Source organism: Rhipicephalus sanguineus, unplaced genomic scaffold (assembly GCF_013339695.2).
Source record: "Rhipicephalus sanguineus isolate Rsan-2018 unplaced genomic scaffold, BIME_Rsan_1.4 Seq26, whole genome shotgun sequence".
NCBI lineage: Eukaryota > Metazoa > Arthropoda > Arachnida > Ixodida > Ixodidae > Rhipicephalus > Rhipicephalus sanguineus.
In genome coordinates this window covers 24565-47810 of record NW_023614890.1, presented here as the reverse complement: position 1 = coordinate 47810, position 23246 = coordinate 24565, and the positions used below count along the sequence as shown (strand labels likewise).

Genomic DNA, 23246 nt, shown 5'->3' with positions numbered 1-23246 from the left:
TATCAGGTGGCCACGAGAGCCAGTGACATCACTGGCCAGCTTCTGCCATGGCTTCCTCCATGGCTTCAGCCATGTTGTCAGCGCTGCTGTTTCGTCTGCTGTGTTGAGCGTTGCGAGTGCTTGTTTCCTCAGTCGTCAAACAACATTGCTTATCTAATGCGGCGATGGACGAAAGAGCTGGGAGGAGTGTAAAAATCGGTCAGAAAAGCTCGATTCACTTCGCGAATCTCGCCAGTAGCTGCGTTTTTGTTCTTGTCGTCGTCGTCCAACTGAGGCGATGTTTTCCGTGAGGCTTGGAGCAGCCGCAGCATTAAACATGCTGAAACATTTTCGCTTCGATCATTTGTAAAGTAGCATGTTGAGAAGTGACGAAGGAAGCAGTGAAGTCACAGCATTGGCGCTCTGTAACCGTGTTTATGTGTAACATGCGAGTGACGTGATGTAGCTTTACTGACTCGTATTTAGATTGGGAAATGCTGCGTTCTCAAGGCATATCAATCACATGTATGCACGTCGGAAAGCTGAAGCAGTTATCTGTCCACTACGCAATATGATACCGGCAGTAGACAGCTTTAGTTTGTCTGCAGACTTCCTAATGTTTACGGATACCTGGTTACCGGAGCTGTTGACGGCTGCAGCAGTAGCAGCAGCCGCAGAGCTGGTAGCGACATCTTGTGGCGTTTTGTTCAACTAAAATAATTTTTTTTCTGTTATCTCCATCGTGTTGCTGTTATTGTCGCAAAAAAAAAAAAGCAATGAGAATACTGTGAGTTGCTCATTATCTCACAGCTAATGCTTTACACAGAGTTAGTAAGCGGGTAAGTTGCCACAATGTTATCTTGTAGGTTTCTGGTTAGCCTATGCATAATCAGGTGTCGCCACCAGCGTTGTCCGTCTCATGCACACCTCCGGTAACCCGGCCAGAACTCGTGACGTACGCTGTTTACAAAAAAACGCCAGGCCCGCGCTGAAACCGCAGCACAGTCACAGCGAAAGCTGGAAGAGCGGCGTTTCTAGAGCCCGTTGTAAGCTCTCTTGGGGCTACAATACAAGTACACTAGAAAGGTACCCACTACGCCATAAATCACAATTTCAATGGATCATGCGCTTATGGGCTTCCTTGGCAAACAATACAAGTGCACTTGCGAGGAACCCACTACGCTATAAATCATTGTAATTTTACTGAGACCCCGAGGAAATGGATCATGCGCTTATGGGCTTCCTTGGCAAACAATACAAGTGCACTTGCGAGGAACCCACTACGCTCTAAATCATTGTAATTTTACTGAGACCCCGAGTAAATAGATCATACGCTTATGGGCTTCCTTGGCAACCAATACAAGTGCACTTGCGAGGAACCCACTGCGCTATAAATCATTGTAATTTTTGAGAAGTAGAACAGCAAGCACTGTGCCATTTTTCGTCATTCTACGGAGAGCCGTGGTACCTGCTGAACGCATGTAAGGCATTATGCGCACTTTGTTGATGCTGTGCCTGATGACGACGAAGAATTATGGCAGATCCCTTTGTAATGGGTTGGAAGCATTCAACAACTTACTCATTGCACAATTCGCATTGTGTGACGCCTGGTTACAGAATTGGCGTTGTGCGACGCTTGGTGCTTATTTTACTCTTCTACCACGCTATATTGCATATGCTAATGTGGTTCCTTCCCGACATGAAGCCTGTATAGGACCTTTTTGCAAAGCAGTTTCAAGCACCGGCATGGCTCAGAGGTTGAATACTGGGCTCCCACGCAGAGGGCCCAGGTTCAAACCTCGTTCCATCCTGGAATTTTTTTCTTATTTCGTTTTTTTTTCTTATTTCTAGCGATACTGGTTACGGACACCGGCGGCGGCGGCGGACAACTACGGCGCCAAAAACGGCCGGTGAAATGATCTCATAACAGCTTTCGCTGTAAAAGGCCCCGCACGATGACATCATCGCCTTTTGCTTCTATTTCCAATTCGGCACTTTCACAAACTTCAAAACTCAATTAGAATACTTTTTAGGCTGTATTTGTGGCTGATATTGTACAGATGGCACCTATATGCACCCATTAGTGTGATGCAACAGTCAAATTGTGTCCGAATTTTTGTGTCACCACTCCTTTAAAGATGATGAGAGACCATTTGCCTTTGTGCATGCAGCACGAAAAATGCCTTTATTGTCTGCAAAAAATAAATAATTGAATGTGAGTGCCCATCCTGTCTATATTTCCTCCCCTTTCTGTGGTCATGTTTTCAGTATGAAATCGGTTATGCATTACTGAACATACACGAACAAGTGCAACAGCTACTACTAATGTCGCTTTGCCTTTTTTAAAGACATAACAGCCATATGTTTAGTATTAACAAACCTTCAGTTCATATAAAGGGTGGCCTTAGAGAATTTCTCTTATCACCCATGTTAGATAACATAATTCATTCCTTGAGCTAATTACTGAAAGCTGCATTAGTTTTATGAGAAATTGAAATGTATAATTGGCTGATTAATATGAGTTTATTAATTAACTTTCTCATTATGTACATTACAGCACATAATGAATTTTAATAATTGTAGCCAGTGAGTTGGTAAGGCATATCGCGTTTATGTCACGCAAACATGCCATGCACCACACGTCATACAAACGCACAGTGTATACCTTTGGAATGAATTCCGAGGATGGAGCATGTTTCAAGATATGTGGCAACAAGGTTGCAATGAAAATGCACTGCCATTACATTTAATTTTATAACAGAACACTGCTTTGTAGACTGAAGCACAAATGTAACTAAAATACCCCCATATTTCTTTGCACAATTTAGGAATGCATATCTCGAAACTGGTGTAAAATTTGCTCCAAACAAATGTACCTTTTGAACTCACTGTCTACAATTAATATACTGCAATATGTAGCATAATGTAATTAATTTAAAAGTAAATTAGTAATTACTGATAATTAGCCATTAGTATTTCAGTTTCTCATGAACTTCATGTTTGCCACTTTAAAAAATTAAGCTGAAGGAATACAATGATGCTACCTGTCATAGGCAACTTTGAAAATTCTCTATTGTCTAAAAAATAACCCATCATGCATATAAGAGCCTCTTTCAAGTAAATACCAGTTCATAGCCTGTACTCATGTTTGTCTAGTCTCGTGCCATTATTCATGCAGTTCCCAAGAGTCAAGATTTCCTTTTATTTGACCTTATTTCACCAACAGATTTCCTACAGTTATTTTAATATGAAAATCTGTGGCAATGGCCGTCTTATACAAAACTTTCTCGTTCACCATCTTTTAATCACAACAGTGGTAACTCCAGCCCAGAAAATAGGCTGTTGCTAAAGTGAACACAGTTTCAGCTTCTCATTAGATTATAACATGCAAGCAATTTTCAGGCTAACTCTCTAGAAAAAATGGGCACATTTCAGTATCTGGCATATTAGCAGTGATGCTACCGAGGACTCCTGATTTGGAGCAATTTTTGGAGCAGCAAAATTTCCGTTTTGGAGCACTTTGGAGCAGATATTTTTGCATCTGGGAGCACTCTGGAGCAGCGAATTTTACATCCTGGAGTGCACTACAGAAGCATATTGCATTAACATTGAAGCACTTGAATATTATTATGGCGCTATTATGAAAAATAGAAATATTTCGATTCATTGCAAATCTCATGGAAGAAATCATCTCAGGAGCATAGGGGTACGCACAGGGGGGGCAGGTGGGCGGCCGCCTCCCCTAATCACATAAGAGGGGGCGGGGCGCAAAATCTGCCCCGTACATTGACCCTTCTAGTCACCTAAGAGGGGGGGGGGGGGCACAAAATCTGCCCAGGGGGCGCTGCGATGAACCTCCCCCCCCCCCCTGATGGGGAACCCTGCGCACGCCTATGCTCAGGAGAACTCCGTATTTCACTCCCTAATGCAGAAATAAGGGCTCATGCAGTTAGTGTTCTAGATTAACCTCTTCAGCGATTATTTTTGACACTAGCAAATATACAGAATACAGGGTCAAAAAAATTGTACTTTACGAAATGACACTCTAAATACACCTATGTGGTTATCGGCAGACATGGTAGACAAACGCCGTGATGTACAGCAGTACATCAATGCCAAAGAGCCACACTGTTCCTGATGCATTCCCCTAAGACAACTCCAAGGCGAAAGCCAGGTTCTTCTCGATCGATGGGTAGATCCTATCCCTCCCTCTCAGCAAGCTTTCTGCACCTCACCTGGTTTTGCACTAGCGCCATGATCGGCGCACCGATCACGGAAGCAGTGTAAAGTGACGATGTCATGTGATGGCGTCATCACGTGACATCACGATATATGACGCCATGATGACGTCACAAGTTTTGACGATCTATGACGTGTGATGACGCCATCACATGACGATTATTTGCATCAATCGATTGACGCCGCCGACGGTCAATTTTCATGTTTGATAAAGCATCTAAGGCTTTCGCATTAATATTGCGTATTGAACGTTAACAGCCTAGCCTTACATACCAAACTGTCCTCCACCATGCCACCTCTGTGCCATGCGTGAAACAGTTTCGCTTATCATCCACTTCACAGAGTGAAATGGCTCCTCAACTTTTTAAAAATTTTTATTGTGATAGCAATTATATGGACACTCTCGGCGGACTTTTGCCGTCGCCGTTGCCGTAATTTTCCGTATAAAGTCCAAATTAATAACATCACCACGCGCATTCTAGCCACGGGTAAAAGCTCGCGAGCGCTGTCGACGAACGCGGCTGAAGCGGAGATTAAACTAGCCGGCCGTCTGTCTCCGCCGCACGGACAGCGCATGCGATAACATCTTCCCGCGTGCGGGCCTGCCGTCGATTGCTCATCGAGCAGAGAGGAAACGCGCCGCCCGTCTTTCGTAAGGAGCATGAAGGGACGCCAGGGGAGCGGAAGGGGGGGGGGGGCGACCGCATCGTTCGAAGGGCGCAGTCGCTTGCGCGCGCGCTATCTTGAGGCATCAGGAGACGGCTCGTAAACTTGCTGTGCTCTCAACGCTTACTTCGCGTTTAGAGAACTCAGAGCAAGAAAACGCTTTGGTTCCTGGAGGGGTCATATTCCCTTAAACTAGGGTTTTGTTGAGTTACGCGAGATCGGATCCAAAAGAGTTAACTGCTAGCCTTCCTTCGTTTAACAATACAATGTTTTGCTATCCCATTCATTGCTTTGCCCTTAAACGAAACTGAGTTTCTTTAATTGTTAGCTATTGACCCCTGAAAGCGAGGGGCGGACGAGTAACATGGCGTGGCCGCTTCACTGTGGGCCGTCAGCGACGGGCCCGCTACTGACAGCTGCGCATTTGCGGCTGCTCCGACCAGGAGATATGCTTTTACTAATGAGATGAAATTTTTTAAAAAGCAAGCAAAAAAATCGAATTGGAACCCTAGCACGTGAGCTCGAAAGGGCAGGGCCTTTTAGGGGGGTATTTACCGCAGAGTGATTATAAACTCGGACGTGCTGGCGGAAGGAATTACGAAAAAGCTCTTCTGGATGAAGATCCATGGAAAAAGTATATCTGAGGAAAAGTGCCAACGCGTTTCCACCGTTCGCGTGCTCTTCCATAAACGCGATGCAAGGAAAATTCGATATTGTCCCATATATCTACTGCGAGCGATCCCAGATTTCATTCCGCGATGTCCGGAAAGAGAAGTTAGACATTTTAGCGGCACGCATGTAGTTATTACTGAACATTGCTTTCCTTGCGTGCCATGCGACGCTTGAAACGAGCTATCAGCAGCGTTTCTGGAACAGACGACGTCCGCCGATGAATCGCCGTCGCACTTTCTCCCTAACGATAGGCCTAGACGTCACGAGCCTCTGCGGAGAGCGCGTTTTGCTGTCGAACCGACTTGCAGAACAAACGCTGCGTCGGCACCGTGCATGGCATCGTGGCCTACTCGGAACGCACGCGCGAGCGCTATTTATTCAGCGGAATAATTCTTAATCCATGGTTGCGACTTTATTGGCAGCCCCAAGATCGAGCTGCACATGCTCTGACGCGCCGGCAGTGCGATTGCCGGTGATAGACGCCCCCAAACCCGAGACTTTGGCGCAGTTTGGCGCAATTTTCGTCGATATTATCAGGATGGCGCAGTAAATACAATTTGGCGCACTTTGGCGCAGTTGGCGCAGGAGTGGAATCACTGATATTAGTTATTTAATGATTGTGAGCAGCACAACCTGCATTCCACTACAAAAATGGTCGAAGGAGGGCCGAAAATTTGCCTTTTCAGCATTGAGAGATAATGTGCATTTGAAGCACACACGGTTGTTCTTGCACTACCAAGAAAAATTCTGTGACCATAGAGGTCATGATTGAGGACCGAAGGTGTCAGACATGTGCCTTATCATTTTTAGTCCTACTTAATATTTTCTCAGTTTAGGTTTTCAATCATTTTTCAATGATCTTCAATCATCAATAGCTTGGCGAAAGAATAACAGTTCAAAATTAGCAATCAGCATTTGGAATCTATGCAAGAGTATGCATATCTAGGTTAATTACTAAGAGGGGAGCCTACTCATGAAAAGGAAATTCAGCAAAGAATAAAGATGGGCTGGAGCACATATGCAAGACATTCCAAAATCATGACAGGCAATCTGCCACTATGCCGAAAGCGAAAAGTGCACAATCATTGCGTGCTACCAGTACTAACATGTGGGGCTGAAAATTAGAGAATAACAAAGAAACTTGAGAAAAGTTAAGGGCCATGCAGCCTACAAAGGAAAGAAAAATGATAGACATAACATTAATAAGAGATCGGAAGACAGTAGAATGGGTCAGAGACTAAACAGGAATGATAGAAGAATGAGAGAAGATAGGAGTGATAGAAGATAGGATATCAATGCAATTTGATTTCCCATCAAATTGTATTGATGGAAAATAAAAATTACTCAATTCAATGGCCATATTATTCCAGTTGACATTAAGCGAAAAAAACTGACCGGGGCAGGTCACGTTATGTGCAGGACAAACAACCGGCGATCAGTGAGAGCGACGGAATGAGTACGAAGGGATTGGACACACAGCCTAGGGCAGAGAGTTAGGTGGGGTGATGGAATTAAGAAGTTCAGAGGAGTAAAATGCAATCAGCTTTCACAGGATAGGATGAATTGGAAATAGTTGGAAGACGCCTTCGTCCTGCGGTAGCGGAGCTGGTTAAATTTTTTTTTTTTTTGGTCTCGGGTTCGAATGCCGCACCATGGACGAAGGTTTCATCGGCTAGTAAGTTTTATTTCTTTGAATTATAGACACACAATAGGCTGAGGATGATGATGACGATGATGATGATGACCTGCGTTTTGATCAGTCAAGTTCAAATTATTTGGTGAGGGCCCATTTCATGATCAGAATAATGAGCTTTGTCCCACAGGAATGCTTGGGCAATGGTTGGACTTTAGGTCAGGATTAAATTAACTGAAAAATCCAATTAATATAAGTTGACTGTATAACCAAATAACAAGGAACACATTTTTTTTTGTTTTTAGAAAGTGCAATACATTTGCCTCCCTTCGATGCAGGCATTAACAAAAGAGGTCAAAGTGACTGATGTACAAAAACAAATAAGGGTCCATGAATGCAACTTACCATCTTGTTGCCTTGTCTTCGGCGAACCAAGTAAGGCCTGAAGTCGTCTCCATGCCTGAGAAAATAGAAATATGAGACGAGACGATCTAGAGGCCGCCTGATGAGATTGATGTAGACAGGCCTCTGGATGACCCCATACCTGCACAGAGCAGCAGAAATTTGATCACAAGTCTGCTTATATTAAGGCACAATATGCAATTATGCGGCATGGTTTGCTTGAGGACATTCAAACAGCCATACCGATCTGAATGTATGCAAACATAGCAGCAGCATGCTTGTTTTGCAACAAGATTTCCACCTAAAGAAAGCGCTTTGGAAATACAGCTCCACTCTACACAAGCTAACATCAGCCACAATGAAATGTGTTAACAAAGTTGCAAACAAAGTTGCATACATAAGAGTATTTTTTTTAAGGTGTCTGGCTCTCACACACACAGTGTTGAGGTGAATGTATGTTACAGACTAAGGCAAGGATGTAATGAACTGCTTGGGCACTATATTTATGCTTATTACACTGCCACCTTACTCAGTGCGAATTTGTAGTCACCAGAAGATGTGTGGCTCCATGCACTGCTCATCAATGCTCGCCCTTCCAACAATTATTTTTTTTTAACTAGGCCAATGTCATGATAAATTCTAATTACCAAAAGATACCATTAAACAAAGTAATGGCACAACAGCAATAACCAAGGATAATCAACATTTTGTCTGATAGATTCTTTTACACAAGCACTTCGCAACATGTCCATGTAATTTGCAATGCATAAACTACAGTACCCTAAAAGTCACACAGACAGATATTTTTTTCCTGCTCAGTGGCCATTTTGTGACAACGGACCAACTGAATGACTTAACAGACAAAGGAAGGCATCACAAAAAGACCCATTTTTGATCCATGCAATCACTAATCCCATTATTATTGCTCAAGTTGCATGCATTTTGTATGCTTCCTCTCGTTTTAGGAGAATCATGCATCTTCTGGCTGCTACGAAGAAAAGTTACAGCTGTATACAGGGTCTTTCAGCAAGCTTGGCAAACTAAAAAAATCCACATGCACTTTACAAGAATGCACCAACTTAGTTTTGTTCCCTGTCTTCTTAACAAACTCCAGGTAATTAAAGTGAGCTTAGGCATTTAATTAGCAATAATTAATTAGTCAACATTTAAAGCACTACTCTAAACAAAGTTTTTAATGGATAAATTGTAGTGTCTCACAATTAAATACAAACAATTCCTGTCCATGATAATAGCTACTGTGGTTTAAAATTTTCCAGGCTGCAAAGGAACAGCCTGAGATTCAAAAAAGTACCATGTGACTTAGCACAAGCATGCAGAGACATCAGCACACTCAAAATATGCTCCCAACGAATGAGAGAGAAAATATGAACAGACCACAAGCAAGAATGGTAAGTGGTGGGTTGGTCTCAGATCTGCTGATAAAAGCTCCTTGCCCTCTATGCTGTCTGGTAGCAGAAATAACGTTGCCAAAGCTTCAAAAATAGATATGCATTATTTATTGCACAACTCATGGGTAAATTCGATTCATTGCTTTCACAAACAAGATATCAAAAAAAAAAGACTGATTATTGTATTTGGTCCAGTTGCTCAACACCTTTCATGCCTTCAGACTGCAGGCTGCATCCTTTATTTGTTCAAAGCAAGTTTCAGGGCACTAACATTGCTATGTGCAAGTGCCTAGTCATGTGGTACTTTTTCAGATCTCACACTCTTTCTTTGCAGCCTGGAATATTTAAAACTACACTAGCTATATCATGGGAAGAAATTATTTGGATATTAATTATTACACCCTAAACTTCTCCATTGAAGGTTTCTGTTTAAATATGTACTTGAAAAGTTGGCTAGTTAATTCTTGTTAATAAATTACCTAAGCTTATTTTAAAAGACACTCTGAATTGGCAAAGAAAACAGTAAACAAAAACTAAGTTGGTTGCATTCTCATAATGCGCAGGTGTATATATTTAAAGTTTGGTCCCAGTTACCTGAAACACCCCGTATAATGCACCCAGGAAGTCATGTGCATGAGTGTTCATACTGTTCCGCCCCAGTAAAGGCAGGTGCATACCACCTAATATGGACATGTCCAGGCTTACAATCGAACGCTCCCGTCTCCCACTGCAAGCTGGCCTCTGCTATAAGGTCACGATCAGCTATGACCACTGGGTACGTGACAACAGATTCCACAAAACATTGCTTAAATTCATACAAAACACAGGCCTCACAGCACACATATACTACATATAGTATACACAGCAAGCATTATGCCTTGTGGGAAAGTCTTTATCACAATTTGAACAAAAGAAATGAAAAAAAAGCGTCCATAAATGCATCCACTGTTGCTGAAGTAGAACTTTGTGCACCAAAAACATGCATAACATCATGGTTCTTTCCTGCAAGACCTTACTATAATGAATATTGGGGATCTAGATTCCTTATACACCCATGAACAGAACAATGATGGGAAAAAAAACGCTGTTCATTCATCCCTGAAACAAGGCATGCTACTCAAAGGTAATGTCAATCAACAACGCTTAATGTTTCTTTTTATAATTTTTCGGAGGTGAATGGCTGTTCCAGGCAACAGAAAATGAGTTGATCACTTGCACTTTTGCTCACTTAGCAAAGTTGAGGAATGCGATGTGCCCATGGTAAATAGCAGGCTTCATGTAATGCCACAGGGAAATATTGTAGACAAACCTAATCTGAAAAAAAAAAAGGACCAAGAAGCAGACATGTGAACAAAAGAATTGCACCAAATAAACTGTCATGGTGGCCTTTATATCTATGTCAAATCTTTGCAAAATCAAACTTTGCAAAAGCAGCAACCCAGTTGCTCAAGGAAGGCTTGGCTGCAGTAAGAACCACAGGGCACGTTACATGCCCTGCAAGGAAGGTGTTGTTTACCAGATCCCCTTATCGTGTGGTAAGCATTATGTAGGACAAACGGGGCGTTGTCTTAACGACAGGCTCAGGGAGCACTGCAACTATGTCAGGAAAGGCAGCGATGGCTGGTCAGCCACACACTGCAGCGGGTGTGGTTGCGTTCCGCTTTTTGATAAATGTTTCATTGTCCGTAGGCACCTTGACGAAATTACTCGTTTAATCATCGAATCGGCAACTATTCATAGGCTTGGCGAAGATTGTGTTAGCACCCTGTCACTATCGCTAACTAACAAAGAACTGGTGTTCCTTGACGGTACTGTACCTGCGCATGCGTGATTTTTTCTCAAGTGTATAAATATGTGTGATCCGGATTCAAATAAATCATTTGTTGAAAGTTAGCGCCTGTGTACGTGTTCTCCCTACTTGTCCCGTCTTCATAATTCTGCGCTAAACCCTTCAGAAGCATATCATCTTTGTTCGCCATCTCAACGAAGGTTGTCTGCTTAATGTTTCGTTTTCTTCAACAATCATGTGAGGAAGCATCCGACGTACTACACACATGCTCTATCAAACATTATGTGCCCGCGTCCATCCCTTGTCTTGTACTGAGCCTGAAACGTCAGTACTCACCAATGCATATTGTAGTCTCCCAAACCTCACACATGCCTGCCTGTGCATGCCAGCTCTCTTCTATTTGCCTATTGCCTGCCGCGCCTCATGAGCTACATGCCTTGGCAGACGTCGGTTCATGATGATCTAAATGAAAGCGCTTCAATATGTGAGATCCGAATTTACCATCCATCAGTCAAGCTGGTGCAAGACAAAGCCGGTCTGCGCTATGTATTCATGTAGCTCTGCTAGACCAAAGCACGTGAGAGTGATCTTGTACTCGAGCCTTGTCATGCAATTGGCAAATGTTGCACCCCATGCATAACAGTTTGTCAAAGCTGCTTTTGCTGTGCAGCATAGATACTGCGGCTGCCACGAGGTACTGCAACAAGTCCACTTGCCACCAGTGAGACGCTCCAAAAACTGCGTGCTCAGATTGGTCTCCTGTGTGTGGTGTATTCCCTTGCCCCGCGAGACAGCCCGAAAGCCCATCTCGCATCGAGAGAGTGCCGCGTATTTCTCAACTGAAACTAGCAGCCCCCTGTACACTGGCCATCTCTTCCCTGCAATATGTATTCTCACCAAGTTTCATTTTTCTACATATACTTTTTTTTTCTTGTTGCTTGCCACATGAACTGCCCACTTCCAATGGTGAGCAGCTCCAACAATAGGTACTCCATAAAGCCCAACAGAAAATTTTTCATTGCCACCATTGCCCCAGTAGAGAAGTCGAGGCTAAAATTTCGTGCAAAAATCACTGCTTAGGCTGGTTATCCACAGATGTATACATCTACCACACAGTAGGTTGCCTGCTTGCATGCCATTGATCTCTATACATTTCTTAATGTCTCCTTTTAACTGAAGTGTGCTGAGAATGGTGCACACTGCTTTTCAATGGGAACAAATATTTGTAGGGACGAAGTACAAGGTACAAGACACCTGAACAAGAAGAATAAGAAGACCCAAGGGGCTCCATTTTGTCATCGTCTCGAGCACATGAAGAAATGAACTATGAAGTCTGAGGTAGCATGGGGGAAATTTACTGTTGTGCTTATTTGAAATGTAGAAATAATAAGGTAAAGGGAAACGAAAGTGGACAAAAAGATAACTAGCTACAAGTGGGAGCAGAACTTACACCTTTTACATTATGCATGTGGTGCTTTCGCCGAATAAGCTACCGTGGTGGCCATCCTCCCATTCACTTTCTTGGGTATTTGTGTGTGTGGTGGACTTGAAACATCCCTTTACCTGCAGTTACCATATAGATCTCACCTGGTCGTGATGGCGAAGAAGATGGCACTCGGGCTATTAATGACGAAAATCTTTATTGGGCAAACTTGTGCCCAGGAAATGAAAAGTCAAAGTACAGGCAATACAAGCTGTACACTGATAGCAGTAAACAGAGCGTCACCCGTCAGTAATCTGATCAGCGGTAAGGCACGTCGGCATTTATACATGCGGCATCCAAGACTTCAGCCTTATTGTTGGTGGCCGCATCAGTTCCAGAATAAACTCTACTGTTTGCGTTGCACGCTCAAGCTTACCAGAAGATTCTAAAATAATCTAGCAGGTTCCCAGACATTCGGGTGCAGTTTGCACAAGGCAGTGGTTACACGTGTAATGGACCGGCGACATAGAAAAAGAAGCGTGCATGGCATTGTCCCCCTCTGAAAAAGCATCATCCTGATGCTTATAACAAAACATGGAAGGCAAAAAAAAATTCATACACAAAGAAAGAACAATAATACAGCAAAAAGTAGAGTCCTCGGGTTCGCTAATGTGTTTTTATACACGTTACCTAAGGACCTGAGGTGCATGACACGGACGACTTCATGTCGTGTGCGGCACTGCTGAGAGTTCGTAATGCCGTCTGGGATAAACTTGTAGTCCAGAGCACCGAGGTGTTGAAGACCCTCGTATGGCCTGAAGTATCGCCGAAGGAGTTTTTCGCTGAGTCCACATTGGTGTATTGGTGTCCAGACCCAAACAAGGTCTCCGGGTTGGTATTCCATGTGGCGTCGTTGAAGATTGTAGTGACGGCTGTCAACCCTCTGCTGGTTCTTGATATGCAGGCGGGTGAGCTGTCGAGCTTCTTCGGCATGCTGCAAGTAGGTAGCAACGTCGAGATTTTCTTGAACAGTGCTGTTTGGCAGCATAGCGTCGATCGTCGTTGCCGGGTTCCTTCTGTAGACCAACTTGTATGGTGTCATCTGCATCGTTTCTTGCACGGCTGTGTTGTATGTGAAGGTCACATACGAAAGGATGGTATCCAATGTCTTGTGTTCAATGGCGACATATATGGGCAGCATGTCGGCAATGGTCTTAGTTAGACACTTGGTGAGGCCACTGGTCTGCGGGTGGTAGGCAGTGGTCCGGCAGTGGCTTGTCTGGCTGTATCTCAAGATCGCCTGAGTTAAGTCAGCGGTAAAAACCATACCTCTATCAGTGATGAGGACCTCTGGGGCACCATGACGCAGCACAATATTCTCAATGAAGCACTTGGCTACCTCAGCGGCACTGCCTTTGGGCAGGGCCCTTGTTTCGGCGTAGCGGTAGAGGTAGTCGGTAGCTATGAGGATCTAATTATTTCCGGAAGTTGACGTCGGGAACGGCCCCAGTAAGTTCGTCCCGATTTGCTGGAATGGCCGGCGAAGTGGTACGATGGGCTGTAGAAGTCCGGCTGGCCTAGACTAGCGGTGGTGTCTTCCGTCGCCGACAGTCGTCCTTGTGCAATGGGCGACATTAGCAGTGAGGCGAGGCTAGTGTAGTTTTCTTGTATCCTCGTGAGCGTGCGGGAATATCCAAGGTGTCCAGTCGTTGGGTCATCATGCAAAGCTTCCAAAACCTCTGGACGTAATGCTGAAGGTGTAACGAGGAGGTAGTTGGCTCAAAGTGGTGAAAAGTATTCCTTTAGGAGAACGTCGCTTCACAAGAAAAACGGTGCCAGTCCTCGCATGAACAGCTTTGAAACAGTAGTGGTCTTGCCCTTGAGGTATTCCACAAGGCCCCCGAGTTCCGGGTCGAATCGTTCTTGTTCAGCGAATGCTTCGGCACTTACGGTTCCCAAGAAGCAGTCATCGTCCTGGTCGTCCAGCGGCAACGGGTCGATGGGGGCGCGAGACAGGCAGTCAGCATCAGAGTGCTTTCGTTCAGATTTGTGAATGACAGTAATGTCGAATTCTTCAAGTCTCAGACTCCACCATGCGAGGCGATCTGAAGGGTCTTTCAAGATAGCTAGCCAACACAAGGCATGGTGGTTGCTCACAACTTTGAATAGCCTGTCGTAGAGGTAGGGGCAAAACTTTGATGCAGCCCAGATAATGGCAAGGCACTCCTTTCCTGTTGTGGAAAAGTTGGCTTCCCCGTTGGATAGCGACCGGCTAGCATAACTAATAACCCTTTCTACTTCATCAGTCCTCTGCACTAGGCAGGCACCAAGTCCTACGCTGCTTGCATCGATGTGGATTTCCGTGTCGGTGTATTTGTCGAAATGTGCAAGTATAGGAGGGGGGGTGTCTGCAGGCATCGTTTCAGTTCTTGAAATCCTTCTACTTGCGTCGTTTCCCACTTGAATTTCATGTCGGCCTTTGTGAGGTGCATTAGTGGCTCGGCGATCCTTGACGAAGCACCTGTAATAGGCGCACAAGCCGAGAAATCAGTGCACGACCTTCTTTGTCCATGGGTGGCGGGAAGGCAGCAATGGCAGCTGTTTTCCCAGGTCTGGGAAAACTCCAGACCTACTAATGATGTGGCCCAAAAACAAGAGCTCCTCGTACCCGAAGCGGCACTTTTCTGGCTTCAGGGTGAGTCCCGAGGTCTTGATTGCTTGAAGTACAGCTTCAAATCACCGGAGGTACTCGTCGAAGTTTGAGGCAAACACAACGACGTCGTCCAAGTACAGGAGGCAAGTCTGTCACTTCAAGCCTGCCAGTACTGTATCCATAATGAGTTGGAAAGTCACAGGTGCTGAGCAAAGACCAAAGGGCATGACCTTGAACTCGAACAGGCTGTCTGGCATTAAGAAGGCAGTCTTCTCTCAGTCTCTCTCGCCGACTTCAATTTGCCAGTAGCCGGTCTTGAGATCCATCGATGAAAAGTATTTCACGTTGTGAAGTTGATCCAGGGTGTCATCTATCTGTGGGAGGGAATACAGGCCCTTCTTCGAGATTTTGTTCAGGCAACAATAATGAACGCAGAAGCATAGGGTTCCATCCTTCTTCTTCACGAACACCATGGGAGACGCCTACGGACTCTTGGACGGCTGGATAATGTCGTTGCGTAGCATTTCACCGACTTGTTGTTTTATGGCCTTGCGTTCACGAGCAGAGACTCGGTACGGGCTCTGACGGAGCGGACGGGCATATTCTTCAGTTGTAAAGCGGTGCTTGGCAACAGGGCTTTGTCGAAGTCGTGACGATGACGAGAAGCAGTGCTTGTATTGTCAGAGCAGGCCTTTGATCTGTTCTTGCTTACGCGAGGGAAGACTCGGGTTGACATCAATAGCAGGTTCAGGGGTGTGGGTCGTCGGAGTAAGTTCGGTGGAATCTGTGAGGTTTAAAGCGTTGTTGGCTTCCACAATTTCCTCTATGTAGGTGACCATTGTGCCTTTGCTAATGTGCTTGTATTTGTGGCTGAAATTGGTCAGCATAACTTACACTTTCCCTCCACGCAGCTCGGCTATGCCTCTCACGACACAAATATCACGTTTGACAAACAGGTGCTGGTCGCCCTCGATTACGCCTTCTATGTCTGCAGATTTCTCAGTGCCAACAGAAATAATGATGCCAGAGTGAGGTGGAATGGCGGCCTGGTCTTTGAGCACGTTCAAGGGATGGCTTCCTGGCATCGCGTGTTGCTTGCGGTAATGCTGGTTTTGAGGATAGTGTTATTGACTCGGATCTCAGGTTGATGACAGCACCATGCTAGCTTAAGAAGTCCATACCGAGAATTACGTCTCTGGAGCATTCTTTTAAGATGACAAATCTTGCAAGGTAAGTCCAGTCACGAACAGTGGCTCTTGCCATGCACGTTCCTGTTGGCGTTATCACGTGTCCTCCAGCCGTTTGGATTTGGAGGCCTTCCCACGCAGTCCTAACTTTCTTCAGCTTGGCGGCGAACAGGCCACTGATGACAGAATAGTAGGCTCTGGTGTTGACCAGAGCAGTGATGTTGTGACCATCAATAAGCATGTCAAGGTCAGTGGTTTGTCGTCTGGCATTACGCTTAGGTCGTGGTGTCGGATCATGGCTACGTCGCTTTCTCCGATGCTGCTACGTTGTGTTGTCAGGTCTTGTTTCGGCGAAGTGTCCTCATGAAGGCCTTGTCTGGTAGGCGGTGAGCTGCTATCTGATGATTCTCGAGTTGTTGTCGTCATCGGCGGAGGATTTTGGCATTTCGTTGTACAGCAACGGTACCTCCATCAGTTGCTGCCCTCAGTTTTCTGGATATTGGCTCATGGAATGGCCCTGGGTAGGCCCGCTGTACTACGGGCGCTGCAGTGAGATGTAGCGGCCTCGCGACAGTGAACGGGAAGGTCGTCGAGGTGTCTACTGTGCTCCTGTGAGGCAGTCTGCGATGTCATCTGGTCTTTCACCCAGCTGTGGACGCGGTGCGTTGATGGCAAAACCACGCAGTCCCATCTGTCGATACTGGCAGTGGCGGCAGGTGTGGCCGGCTTTTACACAATGATAGCAGAGTGGGCGGTGACCAAAGGTGTGCAAAATGTCAGTCTTTTTTGGAGTGTAGCATTGGATACGGGTGGGCGGTATGACAGTGTTGGCGGCGGCGGCGGTGTCTGACGGCAGAAGAGTGGCTTGACGTGGTCCCAGATGGGGAGTGTGATGGCGTACTGCCGCAGTGTAGTTTAGGGCATGCAGCTATGCTGGCTGAGGGACACCCAGCGACTACTGGATTTCCTCATGCACAACTTCAGCAATCCACGTCCTTTCAGTATGCAGAAAAGGCAAGAGCTTTCGCAGCTCCTCGTACAATGGCTCGGATTGTTTTGCACAGGTCGTCAGAGCCGATGGCATGAACAGCTGTGCTGTCTTGAATTGAGTGGCGATTGTACTGCCTGGTGCACATTCCCAGTATCTTCTCAATTATCATCACTTCAGAGACAAATGTTTGGACACTGTTCAATGAGTTCCGCATCAGTTCCCCGAAGAACTCCTGCTTTACTCCTCGCATGAAGAAGCGAAGTTTCTTCTCTTCGGGCATGGCAGGGTCTGCGTGGCGGAACAGTCTGGTCATTTCTTCCGTGAAGAGTGCTACGTTCTCGTTTGGCAGCTGGACACGGGTTTCGAGGAGAGCCTCGGCCCACTCTTTATGGAAGACGCTCGTGAAGGTGGCCAAGAACCTGGAGCGGAAAATGTCCCATGTTGTCAGGGTTGACACTTGGTTCTTGAACCAAGTGCGAGCGGCGTCTTCCAAGGCAAAATAAACACGCCGCATCTTGTTTTTGTTGCTCCGATTGTTGAATATGGTGACACGGTCGTATGCTTTCAGCCAGCCTTCCCGGTCTTCAAATGATGATCCGTGGAAGGTTGGCGGCTCCCTGGGCTGCTGCATGACAACTGTCGCGGGTAATACAGTGGCTGTCGATGTGCTTGCTGTCTTCGTCGTCTTAGATTTCTTGTTAGCAGGTAGAAGTCCATATTCCAGGGGCAGTCCTAGCTACCTGGCCCCTGATGATCCAGGAGGGCTTTGGTGTCTTCATCTTCATGTTGTGGGCTTGGTTCCCGGCTTTTGGTTGGTGTCCGGAACATGAAAGAACCAGCACCTTCACCACATGTGATGTGATGGCGAAGAAGACGGCACTCGGGCTATTAAAGATGAAAAAACTCTTTATGGAGCGAAAATTGTGCACAGGAGACTAAAACTCAAAGAACAAGCAATACACGCTCTACACTGATAGCAGCGAACGAAGCGTCGGCTGTCAGTAATCTGATCTGCGGTAAAGCGCGTCTGCATTTATACGTGAGGCATTGAAGATTCCAGCCTTATCGTTGGTGGCCGTATTAGTTCCAGAATAAACTCTACTGTTCGTGTTGCACACTCAAGGTTATCAGAACATTCTAAAATAATCTGGCAGATTCCTGGACATTCGGGTGCGGCTTGCGCAAGGCAGTGGTTACACATGCGATGGACCAGTTACATAAAAATAGAAAAAGAAGCGCACGTGGAAGTATGTAACCTTAGACGCAGGCAAGGACAGCCCTTACAGAGGTCCTTAACCCCTTTTCCAAGTAATCATCTAATGACCTCAGCAATTGGAGTTTATTGCCTCACGAATCGATTGCCGTAAAAAATTTCTAGGATCTGTCAAGAACGAGAGGATTTATCGCATGCTTTAAGCACTTTCTCTCTTTTCTTGTTCCTACAGGTGCACTGGAAGCTACACAAAGAGGGATGACATGGGGGAAAGAAATTACATCAGTGCACATCATGAAATGTGATCGCTCTCTCCCGTTGTAATTTTTGTGCATACTAGTGTTGCTACTGTGCAATTTTAGCACACCATAGAGTAGGGCATCAGCACGTGGCAACACCCCTTCGCAAGACGCGCATCTGACCCACACAGCGCCCCTGATTTATGTCAGTCAACAGTCAATTGTAGTAATCTGCTGTTTGACGACATACAGCTGGTGCCCCGCCCACTGAAGTGAGTGAGGAAGCGAGTCTGCATGAAGGGAAGGCACTTGAGAAAGTGGCAACTTCGCACTCCACTTATAAACTCTACGTGCTGTGCAAGACTACAAAATTTGCCTGAACTGTTCACAGCAGTGTTTGCTGTTCGTAGAACCTGCCTTTTCACCAAGCCAGAGGGGTGGTTCAGGACCCCTTTAAGGGCAGCCCTCACCACCACTGGGGAACACATTCTTGTTCATTTACGAACTGCTCTGTGACAGTCAGCCAATCGGTGTTTTGGGGATTCAAATGTCACAGATATGCACATTACAGCCCCTTAGATTGTCAAATAGGCTAGTGCTAGACCGAGCACACATTTATTTGTAGGCTCTGTGTAACATACAATGATCACATATTCGGCAGATGCTATTAGAGCTATGTGCCACACATGCAGCACTTATCTATTAAAAATTATCAAGAAAGCACCTCATTAAAATAGGCCACATACCGTAAAATCCTGAGCAAGCAGCCCCCCCCCCCCCACGGTGAAAGATAATCCGACGAGATTTGGAGGGGGGGGGGGGCTTGCTCGGTTGCGGATCAAAATTCATGATGGCAGCAGAAAAGCCCCTAAGACTAAAAAATGTACACCCGTGCTTCTAATGAAATGCTTTATTGAGGACGCATGCATTCGCTGTTTCCATAACAGTGAAAATGGTGGGAGGGGAGGGTGGCGGGCGCTTGCTCTGTCATTGGCACATATTTCAAATCTCTCGAATAAAGGAGGGGGGCGCTTGCTCGGGTAGGGGCGCTTGTTCAGGATCTTACGGTAAGTTCTGTCCGATCTTAAAACAATGAAACTGCTCAGCACAGTATGTTTCTTACCTGATCTGGGAGTGACATGACGTGCATGTTCTTAGATGTGTTCAAGTGGAGCACATGAAACTTGTTTGTAGCGCACAAATCATATGCAACACCCATAAAGCTGGTGCTGCCAGTCTTGGGAACCCGGTTGTACAAAATGACAAGATTGTCCATTGTCTTCTCAGGTAACCCAAAGTCATCCAAAGGCGCATCTGTGCGGCTCTCTTGCACGGGTGGGAAGTCATGCAGCCGTTCATTGAGATAAAATAGCTGTAGCCGACCAACAGTGTCCGCTGCATGAGTAAAAATACAAATAATTATGAGGCCAGTTACAGTTGAGCAATCTTATGAATAATGACTCAAAAGACAGCCATTAAAGGAGTACTGACACGATTTTGAGACATTGTAAAAGGGACGTTTTTCGTTTCTTTGGTATGCAGTGTTAACGCTCTCCACACACCGGAGTCAGAAAACACGTATAAAATATTTTACTTTGATTTCAGTTTTCGTCACCGAGCATCAGCAAGCCAGCCCCACCGCAATGGACATTATCCCAACGAGTCAACACAGTTCCGAGTTTGTGAATTCAGCATCCTGCATACAGCTTAAATCATAGAAATCCTTGTCGGGCACATGGTATGAATAACTTTATTGAGGTCCTCGGGATTCAGTCCGGGACTGATGCGGGCTGCTCCCACGTCGGGACAGAGAGATCAAGCCCTTTTGCCACCACACAGGCCCTCTGGACAGCCCTGAGTTGGTCCGCCAGCACATCACTGTGCAGCATCCGCTCCCACCACTGTTCACCTTGAGAACAATCACTGGCCAACGCCGAGCAGCGCCAGAGCATATGGTCTAAATCGAGCAAACCCCCACACTTACTTACAATAAACCGAAACCCCGCAGTCCGGATTAATTTTATTCATGACGACCGGGTTAGGGTAAGTCCGTGTTGGGTTAATGGACAATAATTCACTCATCGTTATTAACATGCACCACAAGCAGATGATGAATCAGCCGCTAGTACGTTGCGAGTTGCTGTCTCCCCGTGACATCACACTGCGATGGCACGTCACTGAGAAGCCGCCCCCTCGATATCGAAACCGAAAGTGTTTTTTTAAGGCAGCAGTATTAAAAATATATTCGATGCATTCCTAGGCGCTACAATACCCTTTCTAGGGTTCTCAACACCAGTGTTCTTACTTAGAGCGAAAATCTGGAAATAGTTCAAATTGATGTGTCAGTACTCCTTTAAAAGCAATACTAACTCCAAGAAAACGTGTCACTAGAACACCGCATTCCACATTCCACTTCACTTGTGTTGATCACAGACAAGGTGGACTGTTATCTTCAAAAATCAGAGCATCTGATTAGTAAAAAATCTAATCTCTTGCACCCCTTTCACAATGAGGATAAACCTGCACTCTGTAAACGATAACTTCAGATCTGCACATAGGACAGTGCGTACCTGGCACAATATTGTGGGCAGCAAGTCTTGACTGTATTGATGGTATCGGTTTGAGAAACCATTGAGAGACAGGTAAGAGCAATCTTCTTTTAAGAACAAAAACTCAGTCTCCTTTTAAGTGGAAGGGGTGCTCCTTGATGCTGAAAAAGTGGAGAGATTTCTCCTGCCTGTTCCCTATTCTGCCTCTTGCATCTTACCAGTGGTTTGTCGAAATTCGTTCACTTAGGTGCTGGTTTACTGTGACAAGTGGACATTACAACACCACATAGTTTTGAATTTCTTAAGCACTTTGAATATTTCAAAAATATATTTCAGCCCTTGTGTCATAGCAAGGAGCTACATACGCGTGTACAAGGTTGGCATCAAGTTTGCTGGTGAAACGGTATTCAGTGACAATGCATGCTGGGACCCAAGGCCTGTAAGGTGGCTCCTCGGTGGTATGGCATGAGAGGTAAAGCCTTCCAATCGCTACCTCTGGTCGGGGTGTCACATCTCACTGCTTCGCATTATTTGTGACACTTATTAAGGCGAAAGCATTAGACGCCTCATCAATTGTGGAAATTGGCCGTCAGTGTCGGCATCAATACGAGTGATGCAAAAAATCGTCATGCGATGATGTCACTATATGACGTCACAGGTCGACAAAATTGGTGGCGTCATGGTGACGTCATCACGACATCATCGCTTGGTCAACGGTGGGCCGATCACGGAGACAGTGCAAAACCAGGTGAGGCGCAGAAGGCTTTCGGAGAGGTGGATACCATACAGACTGAGAAAAAAATTAAAACGAAAAACATGGGTTTCGCCTTCGAGTCTTCTTCGGCGAATGCATAAGGGACCCTGTAAGTTTTTTTTTTCTTTTCGGAAAGCACTTTGGGATTCCCGAGACGGCCACTGGTGGGCATATATTTGTGCTTGCGTATCATTTTCTTCTCTGTCGCCATCCAATCGTGTTGGAATGTGTTATCACGAATGCCAAAAAGCACCTCGAATAAGTGCGCGTTTAGTGAGGATGTTAATCCATGCTTCGCCTCGAAAAAGATGTTGAAATCAGAGTGAGATTAAAGATGCTACTGAAGTCAGAGACTTTTTCTTTTCTTTTAACTGTACAGAGCGTTCGAGACCGATAAGAATAGTTCTAGCAACTTGATCGGACTTCCCCGGACGCTGTGTAACGACGCACCAGCTGTCAGGAAACTGTCCATAAAATGGAGCACGAGTAGCTCGATTTATCCGCGACATATTAGGTACAGTAGACAAACGAACTTGCACATTCCGTAGCATTTTTTCCTCTCTCAATTATATGAAAAAGCTTAAGTAGTTTAGTAATGCAGAACTCGTGCAGAAACTGCGGAAGTATCGCTCATCTCCATGGTCAGACACGCAGCGACTGATCGCGTTCATTTTCGCACAGTTCCTGAAAGCTTGACGAAAGTTCTTTCAGTGAGACGTTCACACAAGTTTATAAAGCACATGGTCACAATAACGTTTCTGAAATTTGATTTGATGCAAAACAACTCACTCAGTTTTAAGCGTGACGACTCGAGCAGTGCAAGCTTGTTTTCAAACCTGAGGTAAACGGACACAAAGCTGATGACGATGCAAAAGCTAAGTATGACTTTCCATTGCAAAATGCGACCTATCATTGCTAACTCAGGAGTGTGCCTCGCGAGCACGCGCTGTTTAAACAACAGTTTTGGTTTCCCTGTTGGTGAGCTACCATGAAAAGCATCGCGTCGGGAGAGCAAGCAGTTTTGGCCGTCTTGACGTAGCCGCAGCTATCGTGTCCACTACAGCACCGCGTCGCTAAACTAATACGGTCAAGCTAAACGTGCTACTACTACTAAAAAAATCGTGTGTACTAATTCAGTTTTATTCCTTTAGTTTGGTGACATAGAGTGTTTGTTTCTGCGTACGAAATTGCGCTGATCAGAATTACGAGTGATTCCTCACACGATAGTTTGTATTGTAAAAAATCAGCAGTTGTTCCGTGTACGAATACAACCGATGAGCGAAGCTTCTTAGAAATTAGAGTCCGATAATCTCAGAGCCTAGACCTCGAGGATGTTGTGCTCCAACTAGGCGACAGGGCGACAGTTACTCGGGTACCTCCGCGCCCGTTGGACGGGTCGTCGGCTCCTTTTCTCCGTTGCTTCGCCAAAGCCTCCTCAAGCCGCTGGA

General features: G+C 45.5%; 1 protein-coding gene across 1 annotated transcript in view; it reads right to left on the bottom strand.

Annotated features, from left to right (window-relative positions):
- LOC119376871 (heparan sulfate 2-O-sulfotransferase 1) overlaps positions 1–22852 on the bottom strand; it is a gene marked incomplete at its 3' end in the record, with an annotated part of 29374 nt that extends 6522 nt beyond the window's left edge. Inside the window, 4 exon segments of the mRNA XM_037646555.2 lie at positions 7595–7733; positions 10229–10314; positions 19619–19890; positions 22588–22852. Of these exon segments, the coding sequence (XP_037502483.1) occupies positions 7595–7733; positions 10229–10314; positions 19619–19890; positions 22588–22711 (621 nt within the window).
- Between the last annotated feature and the right edge of the window lie 394 nt (positions 22853–23246).